The sequence below is a fragment of the Platichthys flesus genome, chromosome 21, assembly GCF_949316205.1.
Source record: "Platichthys flesus chromosome 21, fPlaFle2.1, whole genome shotgun sequence".
Lineage (NCBI taxonomy): Eukaryota > Metazoa > Chordata > Actinopteri > Pleuronectiformes > Pleuronectidae > Platichthys > Platichthys flesus.
The window spans coordinates 6,340,167-6,361,808 of NC_084965.1; the positions used below are offsets into that span (position 1 = coordinate 6,340,167).

The 21,642-nt window shown below is 43.1% G+C and overlaps 3 protein-coding genes across 4 annotated transcripts; 2 read left to right on the forward strand and 1 right to left on the reverse strand.

Moving 5' to 3' along the window:
* Nucleotides 1-486: 486 nt before the first annotated feature.
* On the forward strand, nt 487-8,054 carry dync2i1 (dynein 2 intermediate chain 1). Of its 2 annotated transcripts, XM_062379922.1 has the most exons (23): nt 487-596; nt 761-814; nt 910-1,588; nt 1,675-1,739; nt 1,833-2,093; nt 2,192-2,254; nt 2,652-2,702; nt 2,958-3,192; nt 3,382-3,484; nt 3,649-3,778; nt 3,894-4,005; nt 4,084-4,178; nt 4,285-4,414; nt 4,590-4,762; nt 4,981-5,143; nt 5,536-5,649; nt 5,773-5,834; nt 6,180-6,231; nt 6,371-6,431; nt 6,760-6,859; nt 6,945-7,076; nt 7,272-7,495; nt 7,591-8,054. In XM_062379922.1, exons 1-23 carry the CDS (start codon nt 582-584, stop codon nt 7,760-7,762), a joined length of 3,246 nt encoding a protein of 1,081 aa, XP_062235906.1. In that variant the 5' UTR covers nt 487-581; the 3' UTR covers nt 7,763-8,054. The 2 variants fall into 2 exon arrangements, with proteins under 2 accessions (XP_062235906.1, XP_062235907.1); XM_062379923.1 differs by lacking the exon at nt 761-814.
* A 2,746-nt stretch (nt 8,055-10,800) lies between these two features.
* wdr97 (WD repeat domain 97) lies at nt 10,801-12,696 on the forward strand. The gene is made up of 7 exons (XM_062380004.1): nt 10,801-11,085; nt 11,175-11,369; nt 11,442-11,563; nt 11,678-11,846; nt 12,110-12,285; nt 12,364-12,428; nt 12,515-12,696. The coding sequence occupies exons 1-7, from the start codon at nt 10,801-10,803 to the stop codon at nt 12,694-12,696; spliced, it is 1,194 nt and encodes a 397-aa protein (XP_062235988.1).
* A 113-nt stretch (nt 12,697-12,809) lies between these two features.
* On the reverse strand, nt 12,810-16,635 carry si:ch73-174h16.4 (leucine-rich repeat-containing protein 14). The gene is made up of 3 exons (XM_062379893.1): nt 16,042-16,635; nt 14,640-15,473; nt 12,810-14,061 (listed from the first exon to the last, which is right to left on the reverse strand). The coding sequence occupies exons 1-3, from the start codon at nt 16,317-16,319 to the stop codon at nt 13,494-13,496; spliced, it is 1,680 nt and encodes a 559-aa protein (XP_062235877.1). The 5' UTR covers nt 16,320-16,635; the 3' UTR covers nt 12,810-13,493.
* Nucleotides 16,636-21,642: the final 5,007 nt, after the last annotated feature.

Here is a 21,642-nt window from a genome sequence, read left to right on the forward strand (position 1 = left end):
GCCCAGCTGACGAACAGAGAAACACCGCCACCTGGTGTCCAGTGGTGGGGGTGCGAGCCGATGTAGAAACACACAGGCACCGTCAGCGTGGATTAGACACTGCCATTGTTAAAACACACATAGGGAAATAGACATGCGTACATTTAGAAACACGTGTTGATTAGCAACTTGCTAGCTCCGGTTAGCTAGATTTCAGATGTTATATTAGCAATGACGAGCACAGAGAAATCGATCGAAATAGGGTTTTTGCATTTTAAACACCTAAATTCGCCTTAAAAGCATCTAGTAGCAACAAACACGCGAACATGATGTTAAATTCGATAGAACAAAACATTTTTCCAAGATGTGGAAGATGTAATGGCTCAAAAAGTCCCCGTGGAAACTGGGTGTTGAGTCCATCGACTGCTCTGCTTTCAATTAACGATCCTGTTGTCAGGCTGAAGTGACGCGGTCTCCTTGGTTTCCGAGCAGCTGCGCATGCGCGGTAGAGGTCTCCCCATCATGGCGGCGTCGCTACAAACATACGAGCTAATTTCACGGTGGTTTTAAAAGCTCCAGCAATAAAAAACCCGGATGAGAAGATGCACAGCGACAAGGTGAGTGCTCCATGTGTGTTAGGCTAGAACCAGGAAGTGTGTTTGTCCGGTAGGAAGTGTCGTGTCCGCCGTGGGAACCCACTGACACTGTTATCTTACGTTGTCTCGCTGTTTGTGTTGTTGTTATTGAAATCCAGTCAATGCAAGATGATGTGTTTATTTAGAAACTGACCAAAGAAGACACATGGAGACCAGAGGACCTGAGAAGATATGTCAGGGTGAGTGTGTGAGTGTTAAACAGCCCTGCAGGAGGGATGACTGGGTTTCTAACACAGAGAAATTATTAAAAAGTTAAATCTTTATTGTTTTGCAGGAGGAGAAGGGACAAAGCGATGGCCGAGTCAGGAGGCGAGAGGACAGCGAGAGGAAGCACCGTGCTGGGGAATCCACAGAGAGACGCCACAGAGACCCAGAGAAGGAGTCCAGACGAGAGAGAGACAAACACAGGGAGAGAGGAGAGGGAGACAGAAAAGACAGACATCTTGAGCAAAGGAAAGAGGGCTCACGAGACAGGAGAGGGGATAAGGAAAGGGACAGAAGAGATGAGAGGGACAAAGAGAAGGAGAGAATGAAGGAAAGAGACAGACTGGTGGATGGGAAAAGGCAGAGTGATGATTATGGAGGGAATAAGGACAGGAAGACGGATAAAGAGGACAAGCATGATCGGGAGAGAGACCAGGAAAGGCATAGAAACAAGGAGAAAGAAAGGGTGAGGGATGGAGAGAGACGGAACAGGGAGGACAGGGACAAAGGGAGGGAAGAGAGGGAAAAGGAAAGGAGGAGGGAGGAACGAGACAGAGAGCACAGGACTGAAAGAGAGAGGAGGAGACAAGAAGAAAGTGGAGACGCAGGAAGAGATCAGATAGAAAAGAAGGATAGGGAAAAGAAAGGGCGACTCAAAGATGAAAGTGAGGAAAAAAGGACTGAAAAAGAAAGACGAGAAAGACATGGAGACAGGAAGCCTTCAGAGCAGAAAGAGGAACGAGGCAAAGGTAAAACAGTGTTAATGGATCAAACCATACTTGAAAACATTTAGGATGTCGATAGGAGGTCATTATGTCTGTTTTTCTGATTTAAGAGTACAAAGAAGAACCCAGACGGCATAAAGAGGAGAGAGAAAGAAGACACAAAGAAGGACGTGATGTAAGCATCTATATTCATAATGATTGTCCATCAGTGTTTTTTGCATTTTATCAAAAGGAAAACAAATCACTACTCATCAATGCTGCTCTCTAGGATCCAAAGCGTAAGCACGACAGTGAATCTAGAGACACAAAGAGGTCGGGTGAGGAGGAGAGACATCGTCGTGGGGACAGAGAGCAAGGAGACGGGGACAAACAGAGAGAGAGGAGACACCGAGAGGATAAAGATCCAGAGAGAAAGCACAGAGAAGGAAGGCACAGAGCAGAAGAAGCTGACCCAGAGAGAAACGAAAGAGACAAGAAATCAGTCTCTGACAAGAGTCATAGGCCAGAGGCTAATACAGTGAGAACAGAGGTAAGTAGATCCATAAACTTCCTTTATAGCCTTCATAACATCAATCTGTGGATTCCATGATGGCTTCTATGGCTTTCTTCTCCCACTTGTCCAATCAGGAAGTCGAGACTGAGCTCTGGACACCTAGTGATGTGAAAGATGTAGGAGACACAGACGAGCCTGTAAGACTCTCAGCTTTGTTGCCCTGCTCACAACCTTCAAGAACAAAACAAATCCCCTTTTGCATCTATGGAGACTAATTTATTTATTTATACTCACCATAATTGAATGCCCTGTGCAATTTAATTCAATCACCCAGCTATGCTTTGCTTTGCTCGCACAAGAACAAACCTTGCTTTAGCTCAAACTGCAGCATCTTGTACCAATTTAGGAGCTCAAATATAAAAACATCCTTTGAGTATTTGGTCTGAGAGCCACCTAGTGTCTGGACTCATTACTGCAGTTTGCTTTTTCTTTACCTCAAACTTCATGAGAGTGAAACATCATCCTGAGGTGTATCTGCACGCTTGACTGCAGTATCTAAAATATCTACTTCATGTTTTTATATCACATCCACAGGTTGTTGATGATGAAGATTTGGTTGACCAGCAATATGAAGATGATTTTGAGGTAATACAAATATTTATATGTTTATGAAATATGTTGCAAACTTTAAAATTATACTGTTTTGTTCTGGGTCCTTCTCTTTGAGTTTAATTGTTGTGTAACATTTATTTACTTATTTTTGTGTTACTTTTGCATGCTGTTATCGATTTACATTCTAAGAAAGTGGTGAGTATTGAGAGCTTTCCCAAGTGTAAGTATTTTTATCTAATAGCATCTTGGTTGGTTTTTCAAATTTGTCATCAAACATGTTTTTTCAAGGATTATGAGGAGGATTTTGAGGAGATGGATCCGAGTGAAAATGAAGGCGAGGACGAGAAGGAGTCAGAGGAGCCTCCACCAGTGGGGGAAGAAAGAGAGGAAGTTACAGCACAAAAGAGAAAAGAGATTGAAGCGATTCAGAGAGCAATGAATGAAGAGAACGAGAGAGTTGGAACAGATCATTCCACACAGAGTGCGACTAGAGAGGAGGAAGACACACCTAAATTGTCCAGAGGTACGGTTCTACTGAATGTTTAATCTTCCTGAGAGACATCGTTTAACACTTGCACTTGGTGTTGTCACCTGTCAATGTCCATTCATAGTTTTTCCTTGTGTCTGATCAGAAGACACTTAATCCTGGGGAACTTTGTGCAAAATGACTTATTTTGTGAGATATGATGTTCTCTCACTGCTCTCTTAATAGGACTTGAAAAGAACCACAGTCGAGCTTCTCAACGAGGGAAGTTTATCGACTTTGTGGCAGCAAAACAGCGAGAAGTCAGCAAGAAGGTTTCCACAAAACAGAAGTAAGTTTGCTTCAGAGCTTGTGTTCGTATTAAATGGGAAATGGATCATTGTAATGTGGCAGTATACCTCTGGAGGAATATTACTATAGTGCACATTTTTTTAGGATCGGTGGACTTGTTCTTTTACCTTCGATTTAAGTGTTTTGTTTTTTATCTGTTTACAGGAAACGCAGCACAGAGCTGCTCAAATTAATTGATCTGGATTTCTCGATGACAGTTTCCCTTTTGGATCTCCCACCTGTAAATGAATATGACATGTACATTAGAACCTTTGGAACCGCAAATACCAAACAGGTCAGTATTTGTTCAGTTGCTTCTCTTTCTTCACACAGACACACGTCTCAAAATTATAGAGCAAAAGAAAAAAAGTCAATATCTGACTAATACAAGGTGTCTTCTTCCTTCGCAGGCTTATGTTCAGTGTAACGAGGATAACGCAGATCGAGACGTTCAGACAGAGGAGATAGAAGTGAGTGAGAGGTGGACACAGCATCCTCCAGAGCACAGCGGAGCCTGTGGAGGTGAGGAAACGCAAAGATGATTCTCGACTCACTATTTACAAATCAAGTTCAACAACGGTGTTTATTATGCCTTCACAGATTCAAACTTCTCCCAGGAAGCTCAAGGGAGAAACATGTACGAAATGAACTTTGATTCCCAGCGTCTGTCAGCGTTTCTGCGCTCGGCCTCGCAGGTGATCCTCTTACACACACACTACTTTGTTCCCTACTACCTACATGAAGACTTTCTGTTTCTGCTGCACTTTATTAACTCCTGTTTCGTGTTGTGACTGAATCAAGGTCCTGGTCGTCCTGTTGGAAGAGAATCAAGCTGAGAGAAAATCCCTGAGCAAGTTGAGGACTCAAAAAGACACACTGTCGTTCAGCGATGGAAGTTTACAGCTCAACACAAAGTTGCCTTTTCTTTACGGTACAAACCACAACCACATACATCACAAAGCACTTTATCCATGCCTCTATATCATTAGTTAGACATATTAATCATACCTCATGGTTTTATTTGGATGATAACATTTGTTTAGAACAGACGGTATAAACCTGCACATGCACGTGAACCAGGTTGTCCTTACTGTTGTCGATTGCAGGTCGCCACATCAGCCTGGTGCACTTCTCTCAAGTCCAGAGGCACACCATGATGTCCGTCCATGCACCTACAACCAAACCCAGTGCTGTGCGCCTCGACAGCTGCACTCTCATCTGCATCTGGAACATCTGGGAACCGTCCAGGCCTCAGAAGATCCTTGTCTACGAATCGGAGGTGACATTTTCTGCTTCTCTTTTCAGTTATAGCCACATCTGCTGTAGTAAATGCTGATACTTAAAGTTACAATCAAATTAATGACCTACTGTATATTGTTTTGACGGGACCTACATTTTGTTGTGGTAGAAGAAAATGTCCTGATGTGCTGCTTGACCTTCAAAATATAACAGATGCACTGTGACCAATGTATCCCTGTTTTAACTTCACTGTCCCAGGTGCAGTGTTGCTGTTTCAGCCCCGGAAAGGCCACATTGGTGTTTGCAGGCACATCAGTTGGCTCTGTGGTGCTGTGGGACCTGAGGGAGCAGACCAGTAACCACTACTGCCTGAAGATAGGGGAGGAGGAGTGGACCTTCAGACAGCCTACCTTCTCCACTAGTATGTCTCCTGTGGTAGTTGTTTATTCTCAGCGCAAGAATACGGACCCTGATGATTGATAAAATAATAGAAAATGTTGAGTTTGTCTATGTTCCTCTATATTACAAATATAGCCATTTTATAAAGATGGAGATGAAATTATACCACAACATTGGTGAGGCCAATTTCTGCAACTACCAACTTTTAAAAGCCTTTTCTCAGCCCTAATCTTTGTCTTAGTCATCTTTGTTGTTGTCACTGCAGTTCCAGCAGACTAAATGTCAGCAAGCAATATGAAGCAAACCTCAGCCCTTTCATAAGCCCTTTCTCTCACTAAAGGTTCAGAGTTTTCTTATGTAACATTTGTGATGATTCACTGTGCGCTGATATCCTCTCTTGCCTTGTCAACGCAGGCGCAGTGATGGCCGCCTCGGCCCATTTATCGTCTGTGTCTTCTGTAGAAGTTGTTCCCTCCACCGCAGCAGGGGGCCTGAGGCCGGAGGTCCCCCTGCTGGCATCTGAGGAAGGTATGGAATGTTAACACATTCATTTAAGCTCTTGAGTGTCATTTTCTTTACATGCCATATGTGTTTGCCATTCACAGTTGGCTTTACATTTCATTGAGTGTTATTCTGTTTCTTGTAATCCAGAGTCTTCAGGACTGTCTTTCCAGTTGGCGTCTCTGGATGAAAGCGGAGTTTTGAATTTCTGGGTACGTTGAGCAACAAAGTGGATTCCACAAATTTGTTTCCCTCCACAGGAGATTAACAAACTGACAGAAGAGTTAGAGGGTGAGACACATACAACATACATGCAGCCTGAGATGGAACTGGTGCAAAAACACAAGAAGGTGAATTATTGTAGTTTTGCCCCACACCAATTCTCATAACAGACTTCATTCCATCACTCATCAAGAATCTCCTTAAAGCCACAGAAATAAGACACTTCCTTATATCCTCATTATCACAGTGATATACACTCTTATACAGATACATCTAATTTAACAGAAAAGATGTGCCATGGTGGACTGGCATTATTTTCTATCTCTGTCCTGCAGGTGGTGGTGGAGCTCCCAAAAGCCAACGAGGCTGGCTCTCCAACAGATCTAGGTAACACATGTAGTATTTTATTTTTTCCATCGACATACTCAACTTTCTCTCCCACACACACACACACACACACACACACACACACACACACACACACACATGTGGCGCCAACTTCAACTTTGCTCTTTGTCTCCTGCAGGGCTCAGGCCTGGGGGCAAAGTGAAGTTGCTTCACAGCTCCTCCCTGCTCACTGCTGAGAGGTGAGATTGATAAATAGCCGGCGATGCATCCGTCACTGCCAGGCACCGGGCTGAAAATACTCCTCAATGTCTCTGCGCTGTGCCACACAGCTGCTCTGCCGTGGTCATGGGATCTTGTTTGTCACGTCCGGCGGCCTGTTGTTTTTGGCACCTCCACATTCGATAGGAACATGCTGTATGAGTGCTCATATAGGTGCAGTGCGAATGTGATGCATGAGGTGTCATATTCCAGTGTTTCCCAGTTTGTTTTTGGCCAGGAACTTTTTGACCCTTGACCTCTGTTTTTTGTCATTTATTTACTCCTTCTCTCGCTCTGTCTGGTTTTCAGGGTGTCACCGAGAGACGCTGTGAAAACAGGCCCGTTACAGACTCTTCATCTAAAGTTTCTCCCCTCTGACTCCAATCATTTTTTCATTGGCACCAATATGGTGAGCAGAAGTAGTTTTAAATAAATCCTCTCAAAATATTCAGTGGATCATGTTTAGTAATGTGACAATGTCCTTTCTGTCCAAGGGTCTGGTCAATCACAGAACCAGTCACAGTTTGAAGGCTTCTCCAAAGTTCTACAGGTTTCAGGAGCCTGGAGTCCGACCGGTTGACGTCAACTCAATCCACTTTTCTCCCTTCAGGCAAAACATGTTCTTGGTGAGAGTTGCAGTTTTTTCTAAATTAAAGAAAGTTTTATGTGTTGGGAAAGAGGAATTTAAATCTAGTATGCTTTATAACAGATAAGGTAGCAATAATATAAGCACTGGAAACAGGGGGAAACACATTTAAAGCTTTAATTCAAACTCAAGTCCTAAAAATTGATGTATTCTATTTGCCTTTACCTTTTCCAAGGTGGGTTGTGGGGACGGCAGCATCCGGCTGCACACGGTCAGCAACGAGCAGCCTGTGGCCGAGTGGAGGAGCAGTACCGCGGGTGAACCGGTGGTGGCGCTGCAGTGGGCCCACACCAGGCCGGCGGTCTTCTGTGTGCTCGATGCAGCTTCTCACCTCCATGTTTGGGACCTGCTGAAAAGCGACACAGAGCCGGTGCTCACAGAGAGGATTTCTGCCGACAGGTAGCACCACACAAACACACACACGCGCCCAAGTGATGAGTTTTATTTTTGTCATATGGCTTGTTGATATCAGATGTGTGTTTTCTGGTTTTCAGGGTGACAGCCATGGCCGTGTTCGGAGACTCAGGAAAACAAAACACATATTCAGGAATAGCCCTGGTGCACGAATCAGGGAAAATCGAAATGCAGTATTTCACAAGAGATTTGACTGTGACCGTCCCTGCTGAGGAGGAGAAGCTGGAGACCATGATGACTGAAGCCTTCTGAAGCAGCTGAAGTGGCTGTGTTTAGATGATTACTACTTTTTCAAAATCTCGAAGAGCATGACGATCAAGTTATGAGTCTATTTTTGTCACTGTCACTTTTCATCATAGCACATGTCACAATTCAATTTGATGTGTGTTTATATTTTCCTAGAAACCGATGTCACAGGGCTTCAAATTTGTCCATAAAAACCATAGCAGTAGATATATATAATGTAGATGTTTCTTGATGTACATATTTATATTTTATAACTTAAATTTGTAAGGTGGAATAATTTTTGTACAATAAACTGAGTATATATGTCTTTGTGTTGTTTAATGTTTAGATTAATGTTTGTGCCGCCTAATTCTTATCACCCACCTAATACAAGTTTTAAATGTTTAACTCGGGCTAGAGCCAGGATTCTAGAAATACTCAAATCCATAATCCACTTCCTGCCTTAGAAATCTGACACAAATATAATCTTAAAACCGATTTTTTTTTTACTTTTAAGAATAAGAGTTCTGTTTTTTTTAACAGTTTATTATTCCAGTTAATCTCATCAGCTGTTTTGAGGGTTTACTGTCATAGAGAAATTATAAATGGCATAAAATAATAACAAAACATTCCTAAAAGTAAAAAACGTACTGGTTTTAATCCTGGAAACTGTTTTTTTAACTGAATTTGGTTGCAGTGACATGATGAATATGTGTTGTTTATTTGTTATTATTATGTATTTATAAGAGGAACTACTTTTTCTCCGGAATCCAAGTTGCGACCTGCAGCCGTGGGTGTAACCTGGCGACTCGCTGCCTAGAAACAAACTCGTGGAGCTGAGAGAGGAACCGTAACTTTTAACCGAGTTGTTTAATTCATCGATTACAGATCAACGATTGCATCGAACTATACAGATCAACCTACCACAGCTGCGACCGGGATAAACTACCAGTTCATGGAAGGTAAACACCATTAAGCTAACTAAGCTAATAACGTTGTAAATCTCCATCTCTTAGGAACCAACATTAACGTGAACATGTAAGAATCAGGCTAAATATGTATTTAAGAGAAGTGAGTGATGTTTGTCTGATGTGTGGTTGTTTTATAATGCAGAGTTAAATCAATGTGAAACTAACCATTGTTTTGCACATGTTTATTTTCCTATAATTAGTCAATTAGTCATTATTTTCTGAAGTCAAGGTGTTTTCAGACATTGTGTTAGAATCAAATATTAAAGACACGTGCATGACATGAGCTACATATCAGATGTTAAAGTAGCTCATAGAATGGATAAAATGGAATAATTTTTCTTTGAATAATTGTTTTATAGTCTCCTGCGCAAACTGTCAGCAGCAAAAGGAGATATTACATGTCCGAAAGTCTGGTGTAGATTGTCGCTCCAGGACAGAGGAGCGACAACAACAACAACTCTTCCCCTGCTCCACCCTGAGGCTTCTGTCTCCAGAGAGTGAGATATCAAATGGGAAAGTGAAGTTTTTCAAGCAGAATGTGAATCCAGCTACTGGTGAGGTATAGGCTCTCTCTCTAAGTGACAGGTGGCTGATTTGCTGTGTAGACTTTTAGATGCTTCTTACACCGTGTTGATTTTTTGTCTCTTTAGGTAAGACGCTAAGAGTAAACAACACATGTTTACTGAGACAACATTTCTCCTGTGACATCCCACACTTCATGATGCATTCAGAGGCTTCTGCAGCATCCATTAGCCTCCATCCACACAGCACAGCCTGCCTGTTTAAAGCCGACAGCCACAAGCAGACCTCCTCTGTACGCTGCCGCTTCACAGGCCTCACAGAAAGAGCGGACATGACACCAAAGTGTGACCACGTGTCTCTCTCTCCTACCACTGAGGATAAAGAAAACATCATCAGAAGAAAGTAAGAATTATTTATATTGTATAATTAAAAAAACAGACACAATGACCTAATGAGTTATGGACAATACTTGTGTGAACAGGACGACTCACACAGGGGACAACGTGGAGGAGGAATCAACAGCAGTGGCCAGCAATCAATTATTGACTGAAGGCATGTGGAGACAGAAGGTGAGTGTTTATATGTGTGTGTGTGTGTGTGTGTGTGTGTGTGTGTGTGTGTGTGTGTGTGTGTGTGTGTGTGTTTGTGTGCTGGAGTAGAGACGATGTCGATGGCGCACTGAAGAAGTGTCTCAACAATTTATTCTTGTTCCAGGAGCACGAGAACTTATTGACCTCCAACATGGACCTAACTGCTCTCCTGCAAGGCAGAGTGAAGTGCAGCAAGGGGAAGCCTCCCAGTACCAAGCAAACCAGGAAGGAAGCTTTTGATCGCTACATGAATATAATATACGGCTTTCCTCCCATCTCTGAGGTTTATTCATCTCCTGAACTCACTTATTTTACCTGCTTTTTCAGTACTTTTTGAAATATGCTGACGTCAATAAGATATAACAGAAACTTAAAGATGTAACAGGACACTCATTTCACATCATAAATCTACAACATAAGCAACAAAATAGTTTTTCAAAACCTCAGCATATTTCTTTAAGGTGATCTGCAAAAAATGTGTAATATGAATGTTTTGTTCATTTTTACTTTACACAGAGAACTCCTGTATATCATTAATGTTACTCTCTGTTTTCAGTTTGATTTTGAGGACACCTTTGATCCAGATACATTTTCATTTCATCCTGAACCAAATAACAACACGTCCTGTGACCCTCCTGCCCGACAAGAAGACGTCCACCATGAATCTAGATCGATCATTCCTGTGACCGTGGATGAGAACAAGGTATACTGTCATGCACTGCTGCTCACTGTAGTTTATTTGATGTGAATTAGTTAGAATTTGACAGAATCTACAGATTGATTTGTTCCCCTTGTATATGTACAGTCTTGTGTTATCCATCCATCAATAGCAAAGTTTTGGTCTCCCTATGCACGTACAGCAGAAAAACACTGAAGCCTCAAGATTTAAATCAAGGACCCTGGTGAAATTCAAGCCACTGCCTGAGAGAGTCGTACCCAAGAAAGAAAAGGTAAAACCATTGCACAGGCGCCAGAAGAACGCATGACTCAAGAAGTATCACGCTCATTTCTGTGTAACTTGTCCCTGCAGCCTCCAGATATAATTTCTCCTCCAGAGCAACCCAAACCCCAAACTCCTCCTCCACCTCCTCCTCTTCCAAGGACCCCACGTCTCCTAACCCCTCATCCCCTAACCCCTCGTCTCCTTACCCCTCGTCCAAGGACCCCAACACCGCCCCCACCTCGAGAACCCACTCCTGAGGTGCCGGGGTTCCTCAAACAGTTTGCAAATTCTAGCTGGTTCAGAGACGTATTCCCTGATAAGATGGTATGAGTACTACAGTGATATCTGTGATGCACAATGTTGATTTGCTCCAGGTTCCTGTCTTGATTGATTGAGTGTATGTCTGTGTGCAGAGTATCCCAAGCACCCTGTCTCCAGAGGACTTCTCCTTGCATCTGCTGGGCTCCCTGACCACCTGCAGCACGCCATCCAAACTGAAGATTGTTGTAGCACTGCAGAGCCTCCACAGCCAGGGCCTCCTGCAGAACACCGACAAGCTCTACCAAGGCCTCGTGGACTTACTGCCTGCATTTGCAAGACCACATATGGTACCGCATGTCCAGGATCTCCACCATCACTGCTTTAAGGAGGTTGTGACAAAAATCTTTTATCAATTTCAGTCCCCTTTGGAACGGACCGTGCTGGAGGAAATGTTGAATCTGTTGGTGAATCTGAAACCTGCCAGTTGTGACCTTGTGAAAAAGCTTCTCACTCTTCTGGCCTTTAAAAAACTGGTTCTAGGGTGAGTCCAGGGATATTGAAATAAAATAAAGCAGTGTACACACCTTTTTTCAGAGGGTTAGGTCATTTAGGGTTGAGCCTGACATTCTGCTCTATGCTCTTGTTGTGTCAATAGGGAGACAGTGGTGCGCGTGCTGACGGCATTGGGTGTAGACGAGGCTGAGCAGTGGCTGTGGCCTGAGTTGGAGAGCTGGGACTTGGAGCAGCGGGACCAGTCTAACATCTGGAAAAGCCTCCATGACAGGGCAGACTGGTGGCTGCAGTTATGGACCTCAAAATTCAAAGTAATAAAGACACGTTTTATACAGTTCCCCTGATCATTATCATCATCCATTAGAGTATGTTTGAGCATGAAAGAAAGGAAAGAACAGGTGTTTGAAAACTGAGAGGCTCTCCCTCGGTGAAGCAGCTCTCCACTTGTTTCCTGTCCTTTACTGTGACCTCCACCCCTCTAAATAGGAACCCATGAGAGCTTGTCTCCGTGTTGCTGACTTGCACGCTTCTTGAAGTGATTAACTGCTGTCCCGCTCTCTTTCCACGCCGCCAGGAACACAACAGGTATCTGAACTTCGAGGGTTCGGCAAAGCAGCAGCCGCTATCCTTCAGCGTGGTGGATGTGCTGAACTATTTCTGCTCCATCCAAAAAGAAGAGGAGAACAGAAAGGCTCTATGTGTTGCACCTGCTGGTCCCAACAACACTGTACTCCTGCCCCTACATGACTGGTAGGTCACGTGCTGTGTAGTTTCCTGTTTGTTATTTTTCCACACATTTCTTAACATTTTCTGTGTCTGCTTGTGTAGCGGATCTTCCCCGATCTTTCGTCTTGGAGAGACTAACAGTATGTCCAGGATACGCGGGCCACCAGGTAACATTTCACAGACATCTGCTTCAATATCACAGTATGACTGTTTATAATGCGTTTTTAACACCCGCTGGATTCTTGTCCCACAGGAGTAACTCTGCCTCCGCTGCGAAACCGACCCTTCCTCACACACTTTCCCCATTTCATCTCTCTGCCGTTCTCTCGAGTCACTCTGCGCCCCTTCCACGTCTACTCAGACGCGGACTGGCTGAAGGCCCCCCCTCACCGCTACTTCATTCAAAAACAGTCCCTCGTGGAGTACTACAGATGATGCTTCATAGTCTGGAACACCCCCATTAACACACCTTGAAGCAAATATTATTTGGAAATGTGTCGTTCGTTTTTCAATATTTAAATGACTCTTGAATATTTGCTTTAACTGATTTATTCAGTAACTTACAGCATGTAAATCCATTCATGTTATACAAGGTCAATTTGGTACATTCACTCCCTGATAGAAGTGACGCTGTTTGACTCAATATACAAATGAAATTATTACAAAAAGCACCGAACGTTTTTAAAACCGATATTGAAGAAATTGTAGCATGGAATATATCGAGCAGCACAAAGTACACGAGAGTACACGACTTAGTGAACAAAGCAGATAAAAAGAATAAAATGTAAAATAATCCCAAGTATCTTATAGTTACATTAATTTACCATTTAAAGAAAATGATTTATACACACAATAATGTTGGCCACTGATGTAAAAGGCACAAGGGCAAATAACCTTCGACCAGGCAGGCAAGTTAAACTTATCATCCAAAATGATCATGGTAACCAGATGATAAATTAATTATTAGTTTTTTTACACAACTGAATTGACTCATGTGAAACGTTCTGTTTACATCTCCATCTTCAAATCTGTCCGGTCCTCAATCCAAGAGGAAACAAACTTCAACTCGGCCACCAGGCCAATATTTACATTTTAAATATTGTTGTCATCTATTGAACCATGTGATGATCACGACGCCAACAAGAACAAACCTGTTGATTTGGAGATTATTGGGCCTTGGAAAAGTAATTTGCTCATGTATGTTGGTGAGAGAGCGTCTCCTAACTTCTGCTCTAGTCAACCAAGTCTTTATCATAATTGAGCAGGTCACAAGTCAGAGAGAGGTCAGTGCGTCCACTGTCTTTGACCACCCTGTTGAGATGGCTGCTGGTCATACTGATGTCTGTCGTTTCATCCAGTGGCCAGTCTAAGAGCTGAGCACTGGAGGGCAGGTCGGGGAGGCCCGGCTGGTAGTCCTCCAGGGGGTTAGGGTACAGAAGCTGACGGAGGGACGGCATTCGAACAGCCATCCTCACCAGGTCCGTGAGACCAGATACGGAGAGCGGGTTCAGGGCCAAAGCTAAGCTCTTGAGGGCCCTGCAGCCTCCCAGTGAGGGCAGTAGGAGCCCCAGCAGGCCGTCAGTCAGGCCACAGCCGCTTAAAGAGAGGTGCTGCAGGCTGCCGGAGGTCTGAGAGAGGAGGCGGCGGATAGAGGGCAGGGTGGTCTCATCCAGACGGTTCTCACTCAGATCCAGCTGCTGCAGTGTGGCAGCATGGTGGCTGCAGGACAGATAGGCCAGGTCCGATGGGGTCAGGCTCAAATAGGGAAGCTCCAGGATCGTCAGAGGCTGAGGCAGCGAGCTGTAACAAAAGAAACATATTTAGTATAGAAGTACAGGGGGAGAGATTATGGGAAAAGTGAAAAACAAAACCAATTTTGTTTTTGGGGGTTTAAAAGGTCTAGAAAAATAACTTATAGGAAAACATATGCATTGTAACACACACAGTGATAGAAAAGGTATTTTTTATTTCAAGGACTAGAATATGAAATATGTTTAGTTTTTGTTGTTATCATTGGTTATTTTCTTGATTCACTGATTAACTGTTTAGAGTGTAAAATGTCAGAAATAGCTTGTGTTGTTTTGACGAACAGACCGAATGTTCAGTTTACTGTCACGTAGGACGATTAAAAGTTGTAAACATACTCATGGTGTTATAGCTTCAGCTCCATTTTGAGTTAATTATGTTACATTTTAACTTCCTGTATCTAAGGTTGAAAAAAATATACTGTATAATAACATTTGCCTAAGAATCTGTCGAAAATCTTATCGGACACTATAATCTGATATGTCTGTATAACTTTGACAATGTGACCTTAGGTTGGCTAGATACAAAGGTAATAGAGCAGTATTCATGTTAAATAGAATTCTATTCCAGACCTGAGCAGCACACGAAGTTGTCCTGGCAGGCGCAGTGCTGTGAGGCTGAGGCGCCGCAGCTCTTGCAGTTGTGCCAAACCCTGTGATAAGTCCCTGAGGGCCTCATCTTGGCCTGGGTGGTCCCGACGAAAGTCCAGGTTACAGTAGTGCAGCCGAAGGGAGTGCAGCGCGGGGAAGGTGGAGAGCAGAGGCAGCAGCTCAGCCAGACCAGCCACGCCGAGGCTGCTGTAGCGAACGTCCACGCCCAGGAGGCCCTGGTGAGGCAGAAGGTCGAGCAGAGTCCTGATACTTGACACGGTGATTTCCTCCACACGAAGGTAACGGCACTGGAGCTTCAGGGGTCCTGATGAGTTGAGGGCCCCGCGCACACGCTCCCACGACCGTGCATTGACAAAGAGATCAGCTCTCACATGCACCAACACGTTACTTCCTAGTTCTTTTTCCTCATTTTCCCTTCTGCTGTCTCCTAACCCTGCCAATGGGCCGTCTCTTTGCCTCTCTCGCTCCATCCTCCTCCTGACTCCTTTAATTTCCTCATCACCTGCACTTCCCGACAATGTCATCCTCTCTGTGTCACTACTTTCGTCATCTCCATCGGGTTCTTGCTCCTTCTTATACTGTCCCCTCTCTCTTTTTATATCCTCGTCTCTCTCCAGGGCGGAGAACCTTTTTCTCTCCCGTTCTCCTTCTCTCCTCTTTTGCTTCCGCGCTCCAGCTCTGGCCTGAACGACCATGGTGCAGAGAGCCACAGTCAGGGACCAGCCCCCCATCGGGTCTCCCATCCCTCCTTCATCTCCTTGGAGCCCACAGAGGTCCAGTATCTGCATAGCACATCTAGGAAGCAGGAAGAAGACTGATGTATTAGTGATTGATCCAGAGACAATATTGATGATTACTCAAGTCTTAGAGAAGCTTTATCAGTGTATGCATTTAAAAAGCAATAAAAAACATGATAATTCTCAAATCATTGCTTCCTACAAGTTTAAAGACATTTGTTTTGCTCCTGAAAACTCTTCAATAAAACATTACATCTATATGACTTTTACTCATATACTCTCTATATGAAGATACCCTTAAAACTGTCTGTGCCATATTCTGGCAGATATTGTACCCACTCCCCCAAGTTACACAGAGAAAACAGGTGTTCAGGGTCAGGGAAAGCAGATCCCATTTTTCTCCATCTCTATTCAGTGAACCATCAAAATCATTGGGTACTTGTCTTTTAAGGTTAAACTAAAGTTGCATTGAAATCAAACTTATTTCTAATCGTCGTATACAATGCATTTAACGTTTATCTCCTTGTTTCCATTGTTGTGAACTGTGCGATGAAAATAAGCGGCTAGTTACAGATTTCTCCAAAAGGGTAGATCCAGATCCAGACCCTGTGGACAGTGGAACCCACCTTCGGTCCGAGAGGCCTCTGACCACCGCGAGCAGCAGCGCCTGGATGCAGAGTCTGTTGGGACCGGCCTGCCCCGGTCTCCTGCGCCCGCCGACCCGCAGGCTCCTCTCGGGCCACCGCTGCACCAGCTCCCCCACGGCCAGCGGTCTGCAGCTGCAGAAGGCGGCCTCCAGCAGCGGCGCGAACAGCTCGCTCGGCACCCACCGCAACCAGCCGGGCGACGAGCTGTGGTCGCTCACCACCTCCCGGGCACAGAGACGCACCAGGGTCAGAACCATGTCGGCAGCAGCAGCTTTCAAAAACACGAAGAACCCAGAACACTGCGGAGACTCATCCCCTGGAGATGAAGCGACTCGCTGCCACTAGCTTCCGAGCTAAGATTAGCTTTATGACAGCAATTCGACGCTGTCTCGTGAAGTCCCCAAAAAAAGAATTAATAAGATCACCCGATAGCTTCTGAAATTAAAAACTGTAATAAACTGTGCAGCGACGTCCGGGAAGTGTTTACGAGTGAAATATGCGGCGTTAGCACTTCCTGTTAGCTAACGAGACAAAGTAGAAGTGAGAGGAAGCTGCAGCTGGAGAGCGACTGTGTTTACAGTCTGGACTGACGCACGCCTATGACGCAGAACGTAACGGTGAAACGTCATGACGCCGTGTCTCGAGCTGCTGTTTGTGCACTTTGTAATTCATATTTCTGCATTTTAATCTTAATTTGGTGCAGAATTGTGCATATTTTTGTAGTTTTACTGCCAAACAACACTTTAAACTCGAGACTCCTTGATGATATGAAACACCCGGCTCTATATCTGTGTATGGAGATGATACTGGGGAATGTGTTGGACTCGTGTAATGTAATGTATGCTTTACTGGGACCATCAATCATGTTGACAAAAGTGCTGCCAAGTTTAGCCCCTGACCTTTTCCCATCATGTGTGCTTCAGAGTTCCTGCTCGATCAGCAGAAAAGCAGACGCTGTATTGACATCTGTATTACCTCCTCCTGAACATCTGGTTTTGGGGGAACGACCTCAGATCGGATTGATCAGCTTTTATAATCCAGATCCATCGTGGCATTTTAGTTTAAAGCATTGCCAGATATAATTCAATCATACATGAGTTTTTAAACAATGTAATATTTTGTTGTTGCACACACATGCATTAGATTTTCCTCACCTGTTAAGAGGTTAAACATTATTTAAAAGTGCTTTATTTAAAAGAAGATATTTTGTTCATCTATAAAATATGACATTGATCAACCTTATCATTTTCAAGCCTTCAAATTGTTCAACCACTCAGGGAGGGGCCCTTTCCTGTGTTACACACACACTCATTGGATCACATAAACTTGATGATCCTGACTTGTGGCCAAATCATCAGTGTGAGGAATGAACCACTAGATGGAGCTAAAGGATCATGCAGTCAGAATGAGTATCTGAGCGTGAACATTCGCATCCATCCTTGTATTATTATTTTATTAAACTAACAGACAACATAGAGCTTTGTCATGACATAATAGGAGTCAGGTTTTACAGTTCTCTGTTGTTTTTTGGGGCGGCTGTGGCTCAGGGGTTAGAGTGTTTGTCCTCTAACTGGTAGTTTCAATCCCAGTCTTCCAACTAAATATATATACAGACCATTAAAAAAATGTTATGGTCCAAAACTCGTGCTAAAATAGTTTGTCTGTCCTCTTAAAAGTTTCTTCCTACATCTGGTTTGACGTTTTGTAAATCATTTGTCAATTTGACTTATTATTAGAGCATCCCTCATGTCATTGGCTGTAGCTGATATTAATACCCTTATGTTATTCATTTATTTAACGCACCTGTTCGTTGGGAACAAACTGTGACATGGTCGTATTTCATCCCTGATCGCAGCCGAAATGAGAAGAGCTGTTGTTTGAGACTGTGGAATATGATTATGAGGATGGTGATAAATAATATGGCAATAAGTGGATTTGCATCACAGGAGGAACTCAGCTTTTAAATTTATGTCTCGTCTATAATTGCTACTTTTCTTTGTCAATTTAATCAGTTTTCCTAAAGGTGAAGGACACATACACACACACACACACACACACACACACACACACACTACACTTTACTGCTGCAGTCCCTTCATGTGACCTACGGGGATCAAACAGAAACAAAGAATCCTCCTGTTTAGATTATGTCATGGTTTTAATCACTGGTCTGACTTCATTAACTGAACATGTATTCATGTGTATGATAACAATGTAAAGATGGATTTCTATGTGATTAATGGATTGTTGTTTGTTGTTATTTGTTGTTGTCGGATGTTTCCTCTGCACAGTTCAATCGCTCACATCTATCTATCATTGAGTTTAGCAATTTGTTTATAGTGTTGTGAGTGAGTCACTGTCCAAACACTTTGAGAATTAAACCTATGGAGATATTTTGATCCATTACAGAGGCAGTGTTTTCTTTATAGCTGTGACAGCCTGGCAGCATGCACAACATCAAGACCATGAAACTAATCCCTCCCATGAAAAGAGTCTATTTCCATTAATTCTATGACCATTGCTGTGCGTACATTCCCTAGATTCCTTTGTACAGTTTATTCCTTTCCATTTAAAAATACATTACGTGCATATGTCTCTTTATTTTCCAATGTGTGGGCTGTTCACTGGGCAGCTTATTAAACATGATGAGCTTATGAATTGCCTTTCCCTTCGTTTTCGGGCGGATCTGTCTGAATTTGACAGGTCCTGAATCGAGACCAAACCAATTTGTTCTACTAAAATGGCCGAAATAAACACCATATGCTCGACAGACGGGCTGAATGGAAGCCTCGGGCAGCTGTACAATAAAACAGTGAAGAGAGAAAACACCTGTGTTTTTTATTTTTTTGTTCATTTTTAAATTGTTTCACTCAAGGGGGGAAAAAAGAACAATTGTCTTGTTTGCCGTCCAAAAATCACTCACAGAAACGTTCAAATACACTGAAATAGACTAGAAACACTCAATGCATGGTATCTCACTGTAATAATTATTCAGTTGTATGTTACTCCAGACAGAGATTGCATTTCACCTTATCTATTTTCTTTTAGGAGGCTGACTGAACATACTTTGAGCCTCGCAGCTTTTCTCACTAATCTTCCTTAATTTAATTTGACACCCAGCTCCTCCCGCAGTCTTCAGATCCTCAAATGGAAACATCCCCCCCACACACACACACACACACACACATGCAGTGATACAGTATCTTCCTGATTTCCCCACCCGTCAGTCAGACACAGAATTATACATTCCTGATTATTCTCTGCTCAGAGATAATCACGGCGCCTGGGCCACTGATTAATTCATGCAAAAATTCAATTTCATAGACGTGCTGTGAAGCCACCGCTCTCATGACATTCTCCCTGTCACATGCAGTGTCACTTGAAGCCTGTCTCCTTGTGCATTCAGCGGGTTCATTTGCATTTTAAAGAAGAATGCTTCACCGCCGGACCGTTGGACCGTAACCTACCCAACCCCCCTACACATCCATCACACATATACCCTCCAGCATATATGATGATGTGTCACATATGTAGTGATATACAATATATCACCTTTATGTTAAGTCTCCCTGCCTTGACACAAAGCACTTGACCAAACTGATATCCATTATATCCTGTGCATGTACAGTTCTCTTCTGCAGCTGCTGATCAGCTGTAGTGCCGGAGCTGCTGTTCTGCTTGCCCCCGAAATGACTTTGTGCCGTCGAAGCCAAATTTCCCATCTGCTCACCTTTTGTTTTCTGGTTTTATCTATGAAATGTTTCACTGACAGTCCAGGAACAATGCCAGAAATTTTCTATTTTGTCCCCCCCGAGATAACACAGCTAATGGTGCTGGGAAGCAAACATTTAACCTTTCAGTTTCTAAACGTAACTAATGCATCGTAAAAACTGTTGGGTTTTTATGTGGTGGGTGAATTCCTTTAATTCAACATGAATGGGTGATGGCGAATTTATGATGGATTACATATTACACATCAAATTATCCTCATTTGGCTGTAATGAAATGTCAAATCACATTTCTCACAGAAAACAGAACCAATGTCACCTTGTTTACCTTCTGCTTCTTAGTTTGTTCTTATAAACCCAGGAAAATGACACATTCTGAAACAACATCTTCCAAGTTTGAGTTCTAATCTGTTGCAGCCACTTAGACTGTTACAAGAATACAAAAAAAAGGTTTCTGCCATTCTACACAGGCTTAAGTATAGGAGTGCTAAATTATGGCCTATTGCACATAGTGGCCGTAGATGTCAGAGTAAATGTCATCATCTCCACCAGTAATGGGCTCCTTGCTTCCAAGCTCCATTGATTTTCTTCTATAATTGTGAAGGGAAAAAGAGTAAAGGGGAAACAGAGGAATCACTAACAGTATATTTATCTGAAAAGGAGCTGAGACTAAAGAAGGGAGGAGTGATCATCGTGAAACTGATCCTTTCTTTGCATTTACCATTTGTTAGTCTGTGTCAGTATGTGGGTTTTGCTTGTCAGTGATAAATAATATGATGCATAGGGGAGGATGTGGACGTGAAGCATGAGTTGCTGACACTGATTGGTTTGCAAGAGGACCAGATTAACATTTTAGGGATTTGATGCGGAGACCCCTAGTGATGTTCCTTTGTGAAATATGAAAGTAAAATATGGTCCAGACGGCAAGTTTTCCATTCTTATACAAGTGGCCATATTAAGTCTACTACTGTATGTGGTTATTTTGAGATGTACAATTGATTTGGGATTTTGTAAATCCACAAGAACATCCAATATCTTTGCCCGAAACCAAGTGTTGCAATGTAAAATGAACAATCCTCCAACCTCATGTTAGAAAAGTCACTTTGTTTCAGTTTGTTGAGCACTGCCCTTGAGATGAGTGAGAAAGTAAAGTGATATATTGGTTTTGACAAGTTAGCTTCCCCTGGTTGGGCACAGTGAGGCTATCCTTCAGAGGACAAACTGTCTCTGTCACAGTCTGTCGGCAACCGCTTGAACTTGTCCCAGTGAACATAAAATGTAACAGGAAATCAAAAGCCCTGTTCTTTGTTCACTTCAGAGTTTTCCCCTGCTTACTCCACCCACTCGATCTGTTGAAGTTAAGTTCACCCTCCACTGATGCTGACATATTTAAGACATTTAATTCAACCTTTGTTCTATAGGTGCCACATTTTCTCTGTGGTTACAGCAGTAAAAACATGAGTTATTCGATATTCAGCTAGTAGTAAGAGAAACGGTCGACACTTTAGATGACCTGCTCTAATAAAGCATATAGATGTAAATTGCAGGAAATTAAGAGAACACAATTATAGTGGCAGGCCTACTTACAAAGCTGACTGTTGATTCCGTGAATTCTGCAACAGCAACAACATGGCCCAATGTTGGACTCTAATTCACCAACACTAGGAAAAATCTGCACCATGTTTCCAACTGCATTTCATTGTTTTCCTCAGTGGATGAAATTAACTCTGTTATGTGCGTCCGACAAGCTCTGAGAAACAACTTTTCAACACAAAGAGAAAATAATTTAAGGGTCAAGTATGAAATTCAACACTCGTCCATGTTGCAGCCCCTCTCGCATACTAGTCCTTCA

Excerpts from the sequence above, each read along its gene's own strand:
- dync2i1 (XM_062379922.1), top strand. Across the intron at positions 815-909 it reads ACCTGAGAAGATATGTCAGG|GAGGAGAAGGGACAAAGCGA; the intron begins GTGAGTGTGTGA and ends ATTGTTTTGCAG. Across the intron at positions 3,485-3,648 it reads AAGGTTTCCACAAAACAGAA|GAAACGCAGCACAGAGCTGC; the intron begins GTAAGTTTGCTT and ends ATCTGTTTACAG.
- wdr97 (XM_062380004.1), top strand. The coding sequence starts at position 10,801 with ATGACTCAAGAAGTATCACGCTCATTTCTGTGTAACTTGTCCCTGCAG. Across the intron at positions 11,370-11,441 it reads CATTTGCAAGACCACATATG|TCCCCTTTGGAACGGACCGT; the intron begins GTACCGCATGTC and ends TATCAATTTCAG. Across the intron at positions 12,286-12,363 it reads CTCCTGCCCCTACATGACTG|CGGATCTTCCCCGATCTTTC; the intron begins GTAGGTCACGTG and ends CTGCTTGTGTAG.
- si:ch73-174h16.4 (XM_062379893.1), bottom strand. The coding sequence starts at position 16,319 with ATGGTTCTGACCCTGGTGCGTCTCTGTGCCCGGGAGGTGGTGAGCGAC. Across the intron at positions 15,474-16,041 it reads AGAGGCCTCTCGGACCGAAG|ATGTGCTATGCAGATACTGG; the intron begins GTGGGTTCCACT and ends CCTGCTTCCTAG. Across the intron at positions 14,062-14,639 it reads CAACTTCGTGTGCTGCTCAG|CTCGCTGCCTCAGCCTCTGA; the intron begins GTCTGGAATAGA and ends CTTTTGTTACAG.